Source organism: Dysidea avara, chromosome 11, assembly GCF_963678975.1.
Source record: "Dysidea avara chromosome 11, odDysAvar1.4, whole genome shotgun sequence".
NCBI lineage: Eukaryota > Metazoa > Porifera > Demospongiae > Dictyoceratida > Dysideidae > Dysidea > Dysidea avara.
The window spans coordinates 11549306-11568075 of record NC_089282.1 but is presented as its reverse complement, the minus strand read 5'-3'; the positions used below and the strand labels follow the sequence as shown (position 1 = coordinate 11568075).

Below are 18770 nucleotides of genomic sequence, written 5' to 3'. Positions count from 1 at the left end.
GACCTGTCAGATCAGATCGCTGTATTTATAGTATTACTAGTGAGATTCGATTGTGGTTATAAAATATTACGTTTTACGTACGAATTTCCAGAAAACAAACAAGTGCTAGATACCAAAAAAAATAAATAAAATAAAATATAATAAAATAAAAAATATATATATATATATTACCAGCTGGATTACGTACAGTTTCAATCGCGTGCTGTTAAAATAAACGGGGGCTTAGATCAGTTGTATATGTATATGAGCGGGGTAGCCTGAGCTAGCAACCACTTGCTGCGCTACAAATTAAGCACGAGCATGACTGTAGAGATCGGTTTATTAAGTATGACTGTAGAGCGGAACAACGCCGGTGTAGGTCTCGTGTGCCAATCAGAGAGTCTGCCTTCACAAGTAGCTGTGAGACGGAGGCGTTCGATCAGCCCATCAGATACGATGATATTCCGGCCGAAACGATTCGTTTTCTTACACTTCCTGCCAGCCTACGGAAGTATCGTGCACTTCATCAGTAGAGTACTGAGGATCTGCTTTTGTGTATCTAGTCCACCGGATATTAGAGCCACGCCCATGTAAACTGCATTTCTAGCTAATTGCAAAACCACGTGCACGTCTGTGTACCATACATACAAATGCCTTCATTTCTGTTTAGTAGCTACACATGTGTGCTGGTAGTTGCATAAGACAGAAGTGAAAACATTGATAACTTGATTAGGCCACTCCAAATAAATTCTGTTTCCCGTCCACCCATAGGCGGCGGAAATGGGGGGGCTACTCGGTCTGCTGGATATCACACCGAAATTATCTTTCTTGGAGTGGGGCTGAAAACCGTGATAAAGATCGAGATACTCTAATAGAGCAGTCACTCTAATAAAGTAGTCAGTGTGTAGCGAGCTATGTAAGGATTTTATGTTGTTTAGTTTATCAGCTAGAAATGGTAGCTGTAGTGCGGTGGAAAGCTCTTGTCAGTTGGTTGTGACCTTTTTTTTTTTTTTTTTTTTTTTTTTTTTGGTCTCACCTTACCAAACCATAGAAATAAGTCTGGGTCAGCCCAGCCCCCCCTCATATCAACTACTTCCTCCGCCGCTGCCGGGTCCACCGCCCGCATCTGGTTACTGTCAGCTCTAAATATTCTATTATTCCGTATTCTTCCATTATTTCCGGTTATTCTTGCATAATGACAGGCTCAGTAAAAGCCATCCTGAAACAGTGTCAGCAGTGCTATCAACTCTGCACAAACTTCACCTTTGTGCTATTTTTGCAACTTAAAGGAAAGAACAAGCTTTATAAGCATGCTTTTATGTAGCTGTTTATGGTTTTGCCAGGCAAATAATGGCTAGAAAAGCTGCCAACCCGGCGGGCCTTATAATGAAATAATGGAAATGAACCGCCCGCCCGCATGCAAACGTGCCTGAGTCCAGGACGGGAAACAGAGAATTTATTTGGAGTGGCCTTATATGATAACTGTACATGTATAGCATATGGTCAAATAGCAAGGTGCATGGAGTCATATTTGAGCAAAACATTTAAGTTTGTATCTAGCTAGTCTCTCATCCATGCAGCCGCTGTCGCAATTGGTATTTCAACACTTTTAATATTGCATACCAACACTAGACTACTGAACTGCACGCACAGTATTATGGTTCTCAACATCTCAAGGCCCTAAATAACAGCAATGGGTAGCTATCTGTACATGGCTACATGGCTATATGGTATCAATACTTTATTTTTAAAAGCACAACAACTTTTTTGCAGTGATATAGCTACAAGTATTAGATACTTCAGAACACAAGCAAGCTATACACATGCATTCATGCATCTATCAGTGTGCAAGGATCACAGATTAAAAGAAGTTTTGAAGGTTCCATCTTTACGACAGTCATACACAACTTGGTTGATCTTGTCAAAGTGAGGATTCAGGACTTTACTGCAGTCTTCCACCCAACGTTTAACATTAGTGCCACGATCCTCAGGATTGAAATCAGCAATCCAATACTGAGTGATCTCACTCAAGCATAACAAATCAGCTATGGATATCTTGTCACCTATAAAATAGCAAATCAAAATTCATCGATATTTATACATTATAGATCTCGCTTACCAACTATAAATTTGCTGTCTTTAAGGAAATGTGAATCAATAATGTCTAAACTTTTCTTCAAAACTGGCAATTGCTCTTCTATCCTCCTTTCATTGATTTTACCAGTCATTACTGGCTGAGCACACTACAAATTGCATGTACAAAATCACAAGACATACGTATACACATGCACAATTAAAAAATAACTTAAATATGCTGCATGCGGTATGCCACACAGGAGATATAACTGCATGAAATGACAGTAACACTGTATCTGAACATCAAGCATTTGTATCAATACATGCATATAGTGTATAGTTAATGCTTTACAATGATTCAGTAGACATAACCGTTTTAATACATGCATGCAGGTAACAAACAAAATGAACTGTGGAGGTAACCTGACCCTTGTCTCACTACCTTCTATGATCCCTACTCAAATGGTTGCTTGTTTACCGTACTAGTACTGAGGACATGCATCAAAGCAAAGAATGGCATCAATGCTCTGTAACTATATATAAAAACCTGATACAAAAATTACACTGGTAGCCAGCTCAATAATCCATTTAACCAACTACCCACAAATCACATAGAATGGTATTATTAGAATCAGTTCAATCAGGCAAACTAAAATTGACGTGGGCAGTAATGGGAAACAAGGTATAAGGCCACTCCAAATGAGACTGTAAATAGTTTCCCGTCCTTCATCCTCATCCCATCTGGGCATCCCATCTGGGCACCAGCATTGCATGCCACTATTGTCATTATTATTGCAAAACCACTTCCCATGCTGCTAAATAGAAACTTCCCATGGAGCCTTTGCATTGCTAAAAAGCGCAATAAAAACCTGAAAAGAATGGTTCTGGTGGTTGTTGGCTAGCATAAGTCGCCAATTATCGGCACCATTTCATCACGCAATTGTAATTCCTTAATTCAATGGCGTATGAACTTCCGGTTTGAACCATTTAACAGAACAGTCCTTCATCTCCTAGCACACCAAATTTTAATTATCTCACGTGAGTGAACGTCTTGTTATGAGAAAAATCGCAATGCCTATCATGTGCCAATTATCAGCATTATCGGCAACTGTACTTCCCTAATTGACCAATTATTGGCACAATGTGCGGTTTTGTGTGTAACTCCATGATGGCTCGTTGGTTCTTTGTGAAATTTTTATGGGAGGTGTAGTCCTTGGATAACTCCATTTCACAGAAGTTTTACAAAGATGAGGCCAGTCATTCAAGATATATTCATGTTAGATGTAAAAGCATACTGATTTCCAATACAAAATTAGTTTTACGCAATTCCATGCTTAACCAGAATGGCTTGTATAGCGCTTTAACAACAATAATTACCGAATGAAAACGATTCTAAGAAATGTTTTAGAGGATACAACAGCCCATTATGGAACTTGATAGCCTCCATATACCCTCTAGCCTCAATAGTTTACAAGTGCCGATAATTGGTACCTGTCGATAATTGACGACTTACACTATAGGGTAAGAAACTACTTTCATGACCTTGAAATCCCCTGGAGATCAAGATACTCTAATAGAGCAGTCAAATCTTTAAAATAATGAAATATGATATTAACCCTCCCACCTGCACCAAATATCACAAAACATCAGGACAAGAAACTACAGCCTAATGATAGCCATTAACTGCATATCCATATCTATATCCTTAACATACTTTGAGGAAGAAGACTTTACATCGGAGGTTTCCAGTGTGCCAGGACAGGTACTGGTTCACCAAGGCTCTTTTCTGCACATCAGCAGGATACCAGTGATCAGGTAATTTGTACTTGTTGCAAATGTATTTCAGAATGGCAGAACTGTACAACATTTATTGAAATCAATTGAAAATACGCGGTAGCTCTATAGTTCCACCCACTTACGATTCAAACAAGCAAAACCCTCCGTCGTCGATAGCTGGGATTCTCCTGTTGGGGTTAACTTTATCAAACTCGGGATCACTTGTTGGCTCCCCTACGTACGAAAATGTGTACGAATTAGCCACACGTGCATGTCTTTTAAACGTGCATTAATACCTTTTCGCAACAGCAACGTTCGTTCTTCGTACGGAATACCTTCACTTTCAAGTAGCCACATTACCGCACGGCAAACTGGTGAAAAGGCATCCGTGTATAATTTCAACTTACCAGCCATCGAGAGTTCGAGACAATAAAATCCGGATACTATCGCACACGCAAAATGCTTTTCACGTGTCTGCTGCTTATTAAATTTTACATGTTTATGTACATGATATAGAAGACAATTCAATTAAATATCATAGGTGGTTTTGAATGTTCCTGCTTTACGACAGTCATATACCACTTGGTGGACTTTGTCAAAGTGAGGATTTAGCACCTTCCGGCAGTCTTCTACCCAACATTTAACATTAGCACCATGATCCTCAAGGTTGAAATCAGAAATCCAATACTGAGTTATCTGACACAAACACATCAGATCTGCTATGGTTATCTCCTCACCTGTAAATGAGAAATTCTACGTAACATTGTACTGCAGGTACATAGCTAAGGGGTTCTAAACAAACCAATTCTGCATGGGATTTTATATACCCACTTTAGATGCATACAAAGTAGCAAGAAGTTCAGTAGCCAATGAGACAAAGCACCCTGCAAACACCAGCTTGCATTTAATACAGAGAAACAGTAACAAATGACATCAACACACATGTGTCAATGGAACTGCTGTAACCTGAGGCAAAAACTATTTCAAGCAAAAATAGTTACACAGTTTTAGGGCAACACTTCTACCACCATTTTCTTTTGAGAACAAAACAACAAAAGTCTTCAACATGCTTGCCTGCATAAATAGAACCTCCAAAATATATATTACAGTAATACTGTTGCCATTTATGACCACTAAAATTTATGCGAATAACGTACATACCTGTTATGAACTTTTGATCCTTCAAAAAGTGAGAATCAATCATCTGTAGACTCTTCTTTAAAACAACTGTCTGCTCAGCCAGCCTTCTCTCATTCACCACACCAGTTCTCAGTGGCTGAACACACTACAAAGAACAATGAACAATCTTATAAATTCATACCTTCTACACATCACAACCATTTTGACTATGGAATAATAGTATACGCACATATTACACAAAACTTTATCTACCTTCAAATAAAATGCATTACACCTGATGTTCCCAGTGTTCCAGGACAAGTACTGGTCCACTAAAGCTCTTTTCTTTATATCAGTAGGGTACCAGTGATCAGCCAATTCATACTTGTTGCACAAATACTTCACAATAGCAGCACTATAGTAACAGAGAATGTAGTTAAAAGTATAACAAGCAGAAAATGTCTTACGATTCAAAAAGACAAAATCCTCCATCATCCAATGTAGGCATCAGTCGGTTGGGATTAGCTTTAGCCAACTGTTGTGCTACTGGTGAATCTGTCAATTGTTCACCTACAACAGAAAAACATTATATTTAACCAGTAACTGGTCGCTTGTCAAATATGTATTTGGCACTAAACACCATTAACACACCTGAGCCCTTATCTCCACAACCCAGCATTCCTTACAAAATTCACTTTCATGGATTACACTGGTTACCAGTGAGGATTATTAAGGTTGGAATATAAACCACAGTATTGAATTGAACATGCAACCAGGAATGCTATTGCTGCCCACAGAAACTATAACTACAGCTAGATAGGATACGTGTGCACCATGTAGGGATATAGTATATGGTAAAACGTACTGAAGACAGGACTAGGAATCCATACAAAAGGGAATGGAACCTGAATTCCACTGAACAGACCATGCCAAAGAGCGCTGCAACCCAGAAATTTTTTGTATAAGAATAAGATTTCCAGATTTTACATTAGGCAATAACAGGTCTGTCAACTTTTCGTGGTATTTGTACACTGATAAATTGGTATCCGCTGTCCACTTATTTATCAGAAACGTAGCAAGATGTCATAAGACTTGCACATTGCCAGATCAACACAAGACATGCAGGTTTACAAGTCTGTGAATAAACTGGCTGTGACATGCAGAATCTTTCTAAGCTTTCAAGGATCTCAAGGTTTCTAACACGGCACACTCACTGCAAACTCCTCAACCACGTGCACAGGGAAATTGGGCAAACATTAAACACACACAATGACCTTATATCTCCCTTCCCAGACTAGTGCTATACACACATAGTATAACTATAAGCACAATGAAGATATATATTATTTGTATGGCATGATAGCACCCTCACATGTCTGATTTGTCTATCTTCACATGATACTTAGCTACAGATTATCATGTCTAATAGCACTATTAAAAGTGCAAGACCAAGTCATCCACGGACAACAACATTAACAGTTAGCTGACAGTGCTCCTAAGTCGCCACGCCCGGCAAATCATCTCTGCCGGCCATGCCGTGATTACTCAAGCACATGAGTAGACAATGAACCTGGTAGCTAACTACTTAGGCCAACAATTGTAAATTCCTTGTTTCCCATCCTAAAAAATACCATGCGGGCAGGCAGTTATTATTTATTATATTGTTAAAATCTATTATTTAATATCAAGGATATTAAAGGGAGTCCATTAACTCCTAATTACTTTTTTTCTCTCAGATTCAGGAGAGCTAGATTCAAGGTTAGTTGTGATTTCAAAGATTTCACTGGGATTCAACAAGATTCAAACCTCTAGAAGATTAGATTCAAAGTGTCGCAGACCCCTCGTGTTTCCTGTGCAGCCAGAAAGACATTTGTCATGTTCGAGGTGACACATGCTATATATACGTAGCACTAGCCTGACTCTGTACCATCAACTTCAACAGTGCGAATTTTCCGAATGCTTCACACATATTTATAGAGAATGGGACTTGTGTTCATTAGTGTATCTCAAGTATCACCAAGATTACTTGAAGAGACCCACTGCTAGTATTCGGAGCTATGCACTAAATAACAGAACATCTGAAGCTTTCATCAGAGTCAACCTATCCAATAATACACCATGACACTAGTCTTCATCCCAATGACACGACCACAGTGACACAACTGAACTACCTGCCAGTATTATATGATAATCCAATTCAAATATTATTACCAGTAACTGGAAACACACGTACATACTGAAAACTACACCATACTACTACTTATTACCTAACTATATACTTATTACTAGCTACGTACTTAACTTAACCAATGTCAAAGTCAGGAAATTCATCCTCAGCAGTAAGCAAATACTGGCGAAGTATCATTTTTGCATTGTACCTCCACAAAGTCACAGACAGTTGCTGGAGAAGTTGGCACCTAGCAAACTTTCGAGGTAAACCGTTTCTAACAGTTGTTCTGTCAGCTATGGATCCTAAAATTGATAGGGCATATGGTGACCAGACACCAAAGGTCTCACATACAAGAGGGATAAAATCTCCTCCATTATCATTCACAATGTCCTCGTATTGAGTGTCCTTAGCTATCTCACCAACAGCAGCGGCCACCCCAGCCTGAGAAGAAGCAGAAGATATGACAGCAGACTGAGTGGTACTTCTGACGGAGAGATCAAAATAGGCAGGACGACCAAGATGAAAATCAGGGTGGTATATGTCGCCAGGACGAGATTGGTCAGATGAAATGCCTTGCTCCCTAAGAACACCAGGGTGATCTTGGAGCAAGGCATGGTGTACAATAGAGACTAAAGTATTATGACGCTGGATCTTCAAGGGACCATGAGAGCACCCCAGCAGATGATCACCAAACTGGTCAATGACAGATAGACAAGTACAGTGGTAAAGAAGGGAACAAAGGAATGCCAAGCCACAAACGTAAAGCTATAGTAAAATCGTGAGGAGGAATAGCTAGACCCAAAGCAGGCTGTGGAAGTGCTTTAAGCCAACCACTGCTGGTGCCAGAAGAATGTGATTAAGCATGCAGACATGCTTGATCACGAATAGTGGAACTGCTTACAAGCTGTTTAAAAAATGAATCATCTGAAATGGCTTGTATCATCTAAAATGGCGTGAATCATCTAAAATGGCGTGAATCATCTAAAATGGCTTGTATCTAAAATGGCCTGCCAGTATTTAGGTCACGTGACTATCAAATGCAATAATAAAATTTAATTTGCAAGCGGCTCTAAAATTGCCATGCGGACGGGTGACAGGAAACAAGGAATCTACAATTGGTGGCCTTACCTTTTTGTAAATCAAGTACCCGCTGTTCATATGGTATACCCTCCGCTTCCAGTAGTAACATCACCGTACGGCAAACTGGCGAAAATGGATCCGTATACAACACTAACTTTTCACTGGCCATCTGAGCGGTGAGTTCTGATTAGACTACGGATAACAAACCATCTCCGGAGATTCTCGCACACTTCGTACTTTATTAACTAACATTCGCGAGTTTTATTTTATTTATTTGTTTATTATTAGTCTAGGTCAAGGCTGCCGGCTTACCCTGCAGCATGGCCTTTGGTCTCAAATGTGACTTAGTCATTCTCGAAATTGTTGGCAAAGCTAGCTAGCTAGCTACCAGCTGTCCATGCACTGATATTTCAATCAATATGCTCAGGGTGTAGCTTCATGTATTATAATAAGACAAGGTAGCCTGCTCTGTAGCATTAATTAATGTTGAATCAATTATCCTGCAAATTCAAGTAATATTTTCCAGATCATTATTGCACAAAATTTTCTTACTAACAAACACTATATAAATATATATATATAAACTCTTATATGTACGTAGAAGTCATGCAAGCTTACATTTTGTATGTGAGACCTATACTGGAATATGTGTCAACAGTTTGGGAACCATATACCATTAGCAATGTTCATAGACTAGAAAGTGTTCAACCTCATGTCCAGGGGCGGTTTTAAGAGGGTTTCCGAGGTTTCCGGAAACCCTCTTGGGTTTGGTTTACTTCAGAATAGTTGTCCAGCCATTACTCGGGCAACTATAACTAGCTTCTTTAACTGACTACAACCAAACCATCCCATAGGGCATAGCACACAAATCATACTGACCAATATTTATCAGCTAACTGATATTATCACTTCCTTACAGCAAAACTTAAGAATCACATCCCAAAGTTTTAAACTTCTAATCAATTCCCATCATTTAATCATTATAGTTTGTGCATTATTAGTAGTAAACCTTCCAAGACTACATGCAGAGTTCGACAAACAGAAGAGGTGATGGTAGTAGTGATAATGAAGGACAAAATTAATACCAAGATGAAGAAGCAAAGAGTTGATAAGCTCCTTGGATCGATGCTCTCTAAACTTTGTAGTGAAATACTCTAATAGAGCATTCACTGAACAAGATAATTGTAAAACAAATGTAGCTAGCCTAGTGAGCTATTAGTAACCATGCATATAGTAAGAATTCAATAGATAGATCAACCTATCTATAAGTTGTTCTAGACATTGATGTCCAAATACATAACTATTGGGTAGCTTATAGTAGCCCAGCTGCAATTTATAGGTTCAGTGAGTAGCAGCAAATGACAAGTAATTTTATTAGAAGTAGGCTTTAACTAAGACATTTTAAGGGCTTAATTAAGTCCCATTGTATTTTACATACCTATATAGTGTTTATAAGTTTCCTACTAGATTAGCTATATAGAATATGAAAGGCATTGATCTTTTAAGTGTGAATTAATGGATTGCATACTTACCACACGTAGCTAGATAGTGTGTAAGTACTGTAAGTATTGTACCCTTTCTAAGATTGATAAAACTATTATAGTCAAGACACCACATTGTATTTCTGCATTGCAGAAGTTCCAAGAAACACTTAGAAAGTGATGGCATGAGATGATAGTAGTGAGGATCAGTAGACCAAAACTAATGTGTATAGTATCAGGTTTTATTAAATTTCAAGCATTATAAAAGTAAAACCTTGCCAGTGGCTGTGCCCCCAGATGGGCCAGACCCCTGTATATCTGAGTCCTACTATATATGCCACTGGAAACCTCCTGTTAGAAATCCTAAGTCCACCCCTGCGTGTTGTTAGGTTCATAGAATCTAACTGTGATTAGTTATTTGAATAGTGTCATTAGTATATTTACCAATCTTAACTAGTCTAGCCTAAATAAAGAAGAAGAAAAGTAAATAGGATAAGTTTCCACCAATGTGAAAGATTGAGCATTGTGTTTATGACAAGCTAGTTTAAAGATGTAAGGATAGGTTTTTCAGCAAATGCGCATAAGCAACCTACCCTTACATCTTTAAACTAGCTTGTCATAAACCCAATATTAAATCTTTCACATTGGTGGAAACTTGAAAAGGTGTTGGGAATCATGCATAAAGTTGTCTAGAATCTAGACAGCTTTCTTGGATAGCTACTACAACTACACTTGCAACCAAACACACATTCTTATTTTTTCCCTTGAAAGCAAAAGTTAGGCTGTAAATATTGGAAGAATCTGTCTTTTTTTAAATTTCCTAGAAAATGCATTCAGTATCAGTGCCTAAGCAAACTACTAACCTATAACAATGCCACAAGTGGTTATAGCTCATGAAATACACACACTATACTACTATATGGCATTTCAAGCATTTGCTCTGCAAATCTTTCCTGGGTATAGTGCTCCCTCAATTATCTGACCCCCTTGGGACCAAGACATGTTCAGATAATCAAAAAGTTAGGATAATCAAAGTCCAATCATTTATATACAGAGTCATGTTCAAATACTCTACATCTTAGACAAAATACTCTAATAGAGCAGTCATTCGGATAACCAAGTGTTTGGATAATAGAGGTTCAGATAATCGAGGGAGCACTGCATGAATGCTGTATTATTACTGTGTGGCATGCATATTAAGCCACAGAGTCACTACCACTTTAGAATAGATTCAATGTCTTGATACAATGACAATGTTCAGTAGTAAACTAGTTTGCATGGATGATCATATTAAAACTCTGAAGTAATCACATGGACAATTCAATCTGTTTTCTGCTTTACATATCAATTCAAGTATGTTCCTCCATTATAACCATGCAGGTATGTAGATTTGATGTGACACTGTGACACTCTATCATTTCATCTAAAGTTGCACTGGTAGTGGTAAAATTGTATTCTGTGTATATAGTCATACAGGGGATATCAACTCCAAGAAATTGTAATCAATTACAGCACTAAAACTTGACAAACAAGTGTAAACGTACATAAAAAGGTGTGGTGTTTGTGCAAATATTATTAACTGTTAATTAGATCTTTAAAGTTTTGTAATGTTGTACAATTAATTATAGTATGGTAATTTGTTCCACAATTAAATTGCATCTGGGTAAAAAAATATTTAAACGAATTAACTTGTGTAAATGGTTCTTTGAAACTATTTGAATGCCCTCAGGTAGGTAAATTATTCCTGATGAGTGGGCTCCCTGTTTCAATTTCAACAAAATTATTAACAACATTATAGATCATTATCAGTCTCAGGTTTTCCCTTCTAACTTGAAGTGATGTCCAGTGCATCCCATATAACATGTTAGTGACACTATAGAGTACTACCCATGGCATATAGTAGCTGAAAAAACTCAAAATATGCTTACAAACCAGACTCTCCAGCAAGATAGGTTTCTAGATCACCAATGTAATTATGTCACATACAAATATTATTAGGTAGTACGCCAAAGATGTAAACTGTTACAATATTTACGCTATGCTGTGCAGCTACCATGAAACTGTCATGGTCCTTGCAAGGTTAAGGGTAACTGAACAGGTCAAAAAATAGACCTACTGTACACTGCATAATTAAAGCAACTTATAATTAAGAAAAGCCAAAGGAAGCACCGGTTTCCTTACTCCTATACTCTTAGCATTCAGCAAGCCAGAGAGTATATAGGTAACTTTGGAAATGAAATTACACGGTGAAGTTTAAATAATGCAAGGATGCCATTCTGGGGTGTGGGGTCATGCTCCCCAGGACTATTAGATTATAGAAGGTGTGTTGTATGTTTTTACAGATAAAATATTAGCTTACAGCTATTTAAAGGAGATACAAATATACAATTATCCATTATTGGTTGACTGCTCTATTAGAGTATTTAGATTTTTTTCTACAAGCAGTGACCAATAATAATGGAGGAATGCACTCCTTCTAATATTTGGTCCAAATGCTTTAACAAAACTTCAGAAAAATGGTGCTTTTATCTGCTTCGTAACAATTTCTTCAAAATTTGATGCTAAGCTACCTTTCCATTATACCATTTTCAAGAATAAATGTTCATAAAGATTTGTCCAAGCCACTGCTATATGGAACAGCCTGCCAGATCCATTTGTTCAATTATAAAGTGTTGGAATTGAAGATTCAATGCTCTGTTCCTGATTATGTGATCAATAACTAAATTACTTAATAAATACTTAATTAATTACTACTCACTTAATTTGTACTTGCTGCATGCAACTACTACATTGCACATATATACTCTTTTAGAAACCTGCAATTATTATAATTTTTAAAAATAGCAAGTGCTACACTAGCTACTTTGATTTAAACTCTTGATTTAGGCAAAGCTGGCTAATTTTTCATCCCAGAGTATACACATGCAGTTACCTGACACTAGTTACACACACACCAGCACAAAACAACAACAAAGCATGCATACACAAAGCACTACATAACACCATACAACAGATGATCATATGTTGCTACAGAAATAAAGGAGGATTTTTCCAGTTGCTCACAAAGTGTTGTGGCAAAGTGTATGTGCATGTTGCTGTTTTTGTAAGCACATGCACCTTATTGAAAAGGAGCCAGTTAGAGTGGTCTAGTAAAATGCCTTTATTCTTCTATTGGTCCAGTACTGCGTATAAGCTGAATTAGCAATGTAGAAGAAAACCAACCAATAGCTTGCCAAGGATCAGAGTCATATATATCAAACTTTCTTGCCCCAGCTGTATGATGTTATGCTATACACAGGGAACCTTGGTGTAATTGCAGGAGCACAGCTGAGACAAGAGAATCCACAAGCATTTTTACAATGACAAAATCTTCCAATGGTGAAAGCCATTGCCATGCATAGCTACCATTAATTGCAACATTTTCAACTATCATCGCAAAATTAGTTTATTGAGTGTGCATATTATAATAGCTATAATTAGTGAATGTGTGATAAAGGTGTTTCACTAATTTCAACTGAAGGTACTCATACCAAGGGCACTTTCCTGAGGATACCACCAAAACTGCCAATCCCAGAAGTGATCGTCACTCCAGCCTCACATGTTGCATCTGCTGGATGACTAGGATAATCTATAAACTGGTTCAGCTCTTTTTCCTAGTCACCTAGGCTGGACAAATGCTGTACAGCAATATTGAGTGGCTTAAAGAATTGGAAGCTAGAGTAAGGAAAGCTGATTTCCATTCAATGGCTGAACTGATGGCATCAAAAAGAATAGCTATATTCTGATGATCAGCTGAGCAGATAAGTTATAATTGCTAAAATTTTAGAGCAAGGCTTATTGAAATCAAAGCTGCCTAAAAGAAATACTCTAACATTCATAGAATTTACTTTAATTACAACAAAAGATTGGCCAACATTGCCATGTTCTCATTTTATATATATAACACTTCTGCTAGATTATTAGTGAAAAAAAAATCAATACATGAGGGAACTCCTTTACTTCTGATCTACACTGTTATCTCACCATTTTTACCTAACAATTCTATACTTTTTGGGCATAGCTATTGATTTGTAAAATTCTTTATTGGCTCTTTCAAAATATACACCATACAAAAAAAAAAATTTGTGACTAAATGTAAATCTAATGGATATGTTTTTTTCAGTTTCACCATGTATGGGTTGAAATTCTCTGCTATTTAAGCACTTTCATCGGGGCTTTGCCATGCACACCCTTTGTTTCAACTGCTTTCATTTAAAATAACACTATCCTCTTTTTTTATACTTGTAGTAAAGTTTCATGGCAATCTTAGCTCACTCCTGCATGTGAATAATTAGATGGATTTTTAGCCTGGCAAAGGTACTTTATACCCTTTCCACTCCAGTGTGCACTTTTGAGGCTAAATAATTAAATTTTCTATGTGTCAAGCAGAAGTGAACTTATAAGCAACACCCTATACATGCATGCAACTCCACAGCATGATACTGAAAGTATCATATACCAGACCCACATAGCTACTGCTGCTCACCTTTCCACTGCCTACTGCAGGAATGGAAGTGATCCAACAAATAAAAACACTGCCAACCTACCTTATGCACTTTTGTTGTATTCAGACTGATGTACTAGCCATGCATCAATTGATCATGGCCAGATAGTTTCAGTTCCCTCATTGAGTAGAGGGAAGTGCATGCCAGGTGTAAAAATTTTAGAGAACATTTTCATAGTTGTCATGGATAACACAGCACAAAAATTTTTTTGTGATAAAAACGTCACGTAGTTCTTTTTACATGCACCTTGTGGCTTGTGAAATTAAACATCATTCAGTCATTAAACACTTGAATTTGGAATTTTCTTCATATAAAAAAAGTGACCAATTTACTCATTAAATGATTCAGCATATCTTTGCAAGTTACTAAACTTCTTAACGTTCTCTTTGATTTTCCTAATTTGATCATGTCTCCAGTTGAGTTTGTAGCGCATTTCAGACTCTTCCATAAACACCTTGTCACTGCTCACTTTCAAGAAATGACTATCACAAGTTACTCCTAAAAAATCACACATGTCACTGATGGCCTTTCTGGAGTTACTAATAAGATCTTGTCCATGTACCTCAATTACATCAAGCTTATGTTTTATTATAACATCCTCTATACCTTGGTGTAACAGGAAATAATCATTTATCTCATCATCAACTAATTGTGGGTCACATGAATAAGTTTCATTACTCAATTTCATTTCTTTAAGCATAAGATGAAAAGTAGTTTGACTTTTAATCAGTATAATAGTTGCAATGTTATCATATGGGTTACGAATGACATGAAACACTTTCATAGGCAAACCAATAACTGTTTTTAATCTGCGAAAAACTGATTCCCATGTGTCCCGATCCTTTGCTATCATATCTGCTGTCATTCCACCTCTCTTATCACCAATTATGTCAATGTGTGACTGGTAGGCACCTTGGTATGAGTTATTAATAAAAAGGTTGTACCCTTTCTTAGTAAGCTGTAATTCCTCTGTAGCTGCTGCTTTAGAGTTACGCCACAGCACATTAAATATTTGTGTTTTGACAAAATGCTTATACTCATCTACCATCTTATGGAACAAATCTTCTTCGTGCGCTATCACAACATGAGGATGGCCATCTAGTATCGCTCCAACAATGCTGTGGCCACTACGTGCATGTCCAATGAAAAATACAAAATACTTGATCCTGTTAATAACCAATGGAGATAGGTAGTTTGGATTAATAACTGTTTGTCGTACATGTCGTGTTTGATCATCCTCTTGGAAATGTGGCAAATCTTGAGTTGATGTAATCGTTTGTAAATGTGACGAATCTTGAGTTGACGCAATGTCTGTACTCTCTGACCAGGATGGTTCAGTGTGTAGTAGTACATCATTAACTACATTCCTCGGCAGGTTAGTTGGTAACAGGTGGTTGTGAGGAAACAACAGTAACACAACCAGTAAGCTAACTACTATTACAGTAGTTAGCAATCCAACTCTTCTAGTTAAATGCATCCAGTGTCATAACCAGTTACCTAAACAAGCAACACCAGAAAGATAGACGGCATCACATGAAAGATAAAGGGCATTGCATGGACCATTTAATCAGATGCAGTAGCACAAGGGGATGTTAATAGGAAAGGATGAGAAGTGAGCACTTAACTTAAAGCACTTGCTCTAAAGCATTAGCAATATTACTAGTAAATAATTTACTACCAACACTTATGAAATCATTCATATTGTAAGAGTGTACTTTGTGAGGATAATGTGTCACCCCACACAACTGGTAGTTTATCTAGGATTTCAGCTTTAGAAGCAGGTAGGAGGGTATGCAACATGAGGTACCTGTTCAATCAGAGTACATTGTGTGACCAAATTAAAGTTGTGGTTCTGTACTGGTGTGACTATCCATTCAAGGTGAAAGTTAGTTTCAATGGTGATTGCATACATAGGTCGATACTATCCTAATATTAATTTTTATCACATTCGGTGGCCAGTTTGTTGCAGCCTATCACTAACAATATGCTAATCGTGACACTTTCTATATATTAAAGCTGTAAAGGCTATATGAAAGATCAGTACACCCACAAGCTAAGCCCTGAGAAAACAAATAAACAGACATTACTATCTATGTGACTCCTCAGACTCACCCCTTGATGTCGTTAGCACCTGTCTAAATTACTTATTAAAGCACAAGTACTGAAGGTCTGTTGGACACCTGGTCCTACAGCCTGTTTAAAGTTGTTACAGAAAGTATGGTTTGAAAAGGAGAAAAAATCCATGACTGGATCTGGGCAGCCTCGAACCTGCAGCCATGTATCCGACTAAAGCTTGAACACTTACAGGAGCCTGCCAGACGGTCTTTATGGCTTCTCCACAGGAAATGTATGGCAACAATAATTATTTTGATTGGTCGTAAATATTTTGTAAGACAATAATTTTGAAATATTTTTAGCAGGTCAAACAGTGCTACAAATGAGCTAAATTTCAATAACTTGCATAATCATCCATGAGTTATTGAATGTTTTGGAGGGTTCAGCTCAATGTGTACATACTATAATACAGCCAATACATCAGAATTACTGAATACTAAAGCACTGTGGGCTTTTCACTATGTATTCTGAAGGCTAAAACTATTTTTAGAACAGGGATGCATGTAATAGACCAGAACGTCACTACCAATTGAAGCACCCTAATGGAGTTTGTTGCCAGCATACGTCACGATGAGATACACAACAAAAGCAACACTGCAATTAGCTAATTAATTAATGTCTTTAACTAATAATCTGCAAATTTTGCAAGGTGCATACTTCTCAAGCAAGTGCTCACCTTATCCTCACATAATCAAAAACCTTCTTGTTTCACCTACATTAATAATGCACGTTTTGCTCCACCTACCTACCTACAAAAGAGGGGCATAACAAGGGATTAGATAAAAATTTATGTCCCAGGTGTGGGAGTTTTAAAGGATCGAGATACTCAAGGAATGGATTAGACCTACAATGTTGTCCCAGTGTAGGGGAATTAGACCTAGAATTGAGTCAAATCCCCTCCCATTTCCCCTCCTGGGTAAGTGTGGCAAAATTTTGATAGGTCCATAATGCTTAAACCCAACTGGCAGGTATACTTTGAGATCAATCTATGGTTTAATTAAAGGGAGGGGCATCTAGTAATTAACGTACCAATATCATACTGTGACAACCGATTATACAAAAACTGTATACATCACTTACAAGTAGGAGTAACCTTCAGCCTTCAGGAAAAGTTCCGTCAACAATGCTGCTGTGTTTCTATCACGCGCTAAGAATTTATTACGGATTATAGCGCAGGCGCGTAATAATTATTGTAAACGCCAACGACGTAAACGAAGGAATGCCCTGCTCTGCTGCTCTGTGGTAAGGTCATGGATAGTATAGCCTATTTATTTTCCTTACGGAATATAGCTGTTAAGCTTATCTATAGAGCCTATGGTGAGGCGACCGGGTAAGGTCAAGGAGATAGTCTATAGCTAGCTACTTCAATAGTCTCGCCCCCGATACTGATCATGACTAGGGCGCGGAGGCTAGTGGATCTGAGAGGAGACCTAAGGCAACCAACCCTCCCCCGCAACCAACCCTCCCCCCTTGGGACTTTTTTTTATTTTAAAACTTTACAGTGTAAAAAACAATGATGTAGCTACAGGAGACATACGGGAACAAGACACCAAAAGCAGGAATCAGGCATTCCGGCATTACCAACTTTGGGTGTACAACAAGGGACATGGTTAAAGGCTTACCAAACACTCTAATATAGCACACGGCTTTGCATAATCATTATCTGTGTATCTCTTTCTAACTTTTGCTGCTATTATTGTCATGTCTGGTGCCTTTAGTAGTGATGACATAGCTATACAATTAGCCATGAATTTAATTAATCCATTAATTAATCTATTTATTTCCTTGTATGCTGACAACTGTGTTGCTTTTGCAGTACGTGCTGTGCTGTAGTGTGATGTTATGCACTCTATGTGTGTGTGTGTGTGTTCACATGCCCGCATGGTTTTAAAGTAACATATTTTGACTTTTTATAGGGAAAGATATTGAAGAAAACTACCGATGACTGAACTATTAACACAATGTGTGTAATTTTTAAAATTTTTATCACATAGTCACGTGATCTGTATGAAATCAAACTTGGGGGAGGGGCTGATGTGGGATGGGTGGCACATTGTCTGGTACTACTACCCAGCCAGCTGATGGTGTAGCTATATCCTCTCTAGGGTATTAACAGTGTTATAAAATCCTTCCTCTTTTTTTTTTTACATTCAAAAAAGGCGCAGATTTCAGCTAACTACCTTACTAAATCTTTTATACCCAAAGAGTGCTGTACTTAGTTGGATTGAGCTCAGGAAGATTATCCTGCTTTAATTCTTTGTAACAATCACGGAAACCAATTCCATGTAGAACTCCGTAATCTATGGGTTATGTTACAAGTTGAGGAAGTCATTCACCTAGCTGAGAAGCCATACAAGTGTCATTAGATTGAACTAGATTCTGTGTATTACCAGCGGTGGTAAGTTGAATACTTAAACTGTGTGTGTGTGT

At 37.7% G+C, this 18770-nt stretch overlaps 3 protein-coding genes across 3 annotated transcripts; all 3 read right to left on the bottom strand.

The window, feature by feature from the left end:
- Positions 1 to 1707: 1707 nt before the first annotated feature.
- On the bottom strand, positions 1708 to 4295 carry LOC136238792 (glutathione S-transferase theta-1-like). Its single transcript, XM_066029391.1, has 5 exons — positions 4128 to 4295; positions 3975 to 4065; positions 3770 to 3911; positions 2099 to 2222; positions 1708 to 2042 (listed from the first exon to the last, which is right to left on the bottom strand). Exons 1-5 carry the CDS (start codon positions 4243 to 4245, stop codon positions 1834 to 1836), a joined length of 684 nt encoding a protein of 227 aa, XP_065885463.1. The 5' UTR covers positions 4246 to 4295; the 3' UTR covers positions 1708 to 1833.
- LOC136238791 (glutathione S-transferase theta-3-like) lies at positions 4295 to 8437 on the bottom strand. Its single transcript, XM_066029389.1, has 5 exons — positions 8249 to 8437; positions 5418 to 5520; positions 5224 to 5365; positions 4993 to 5116; positions 4295 to 4568 (listed from the first exon to the last, which is right to left on the bottom strand). Exons 1-5 carry the CDS (start codon positions 8367 to 8369, stop codon positions 4360 to 4362), a joined length of 699 nt encoding a protein of 232 aa, XP_065885461.1. The 5' UTR covers positions 8370 to 8437; the 3' UTR covers positions 4295 to 4359.
- A 5973-nt stretch (positions 8438 to 14410) lies between these two features.
- On the bottom strand, positions 14411 to 17514 carry LOC136238279 (uncharacterized). The gene is made up of 2 exons (XM_066028678.1): positions 17421 to 17514; positions 14411 to 15722 (listed from the first exon to the last, which is right to left on the bottom strand). The coding sequence occupies exon 2, from the start codon at positions 15700 to 15702 to the stop codon at positions 14554 to 14556; it is 1149 nt and encodes a 382-aa protein (XP_065884750.1). The 5' UTR covers positions 15703 to 15722; positions 17421 to 17514; the 3' UTR covers positions 14411 to 14553.
- Positions 17515 to 18770: the final 1256 nt, after the last annotated feature.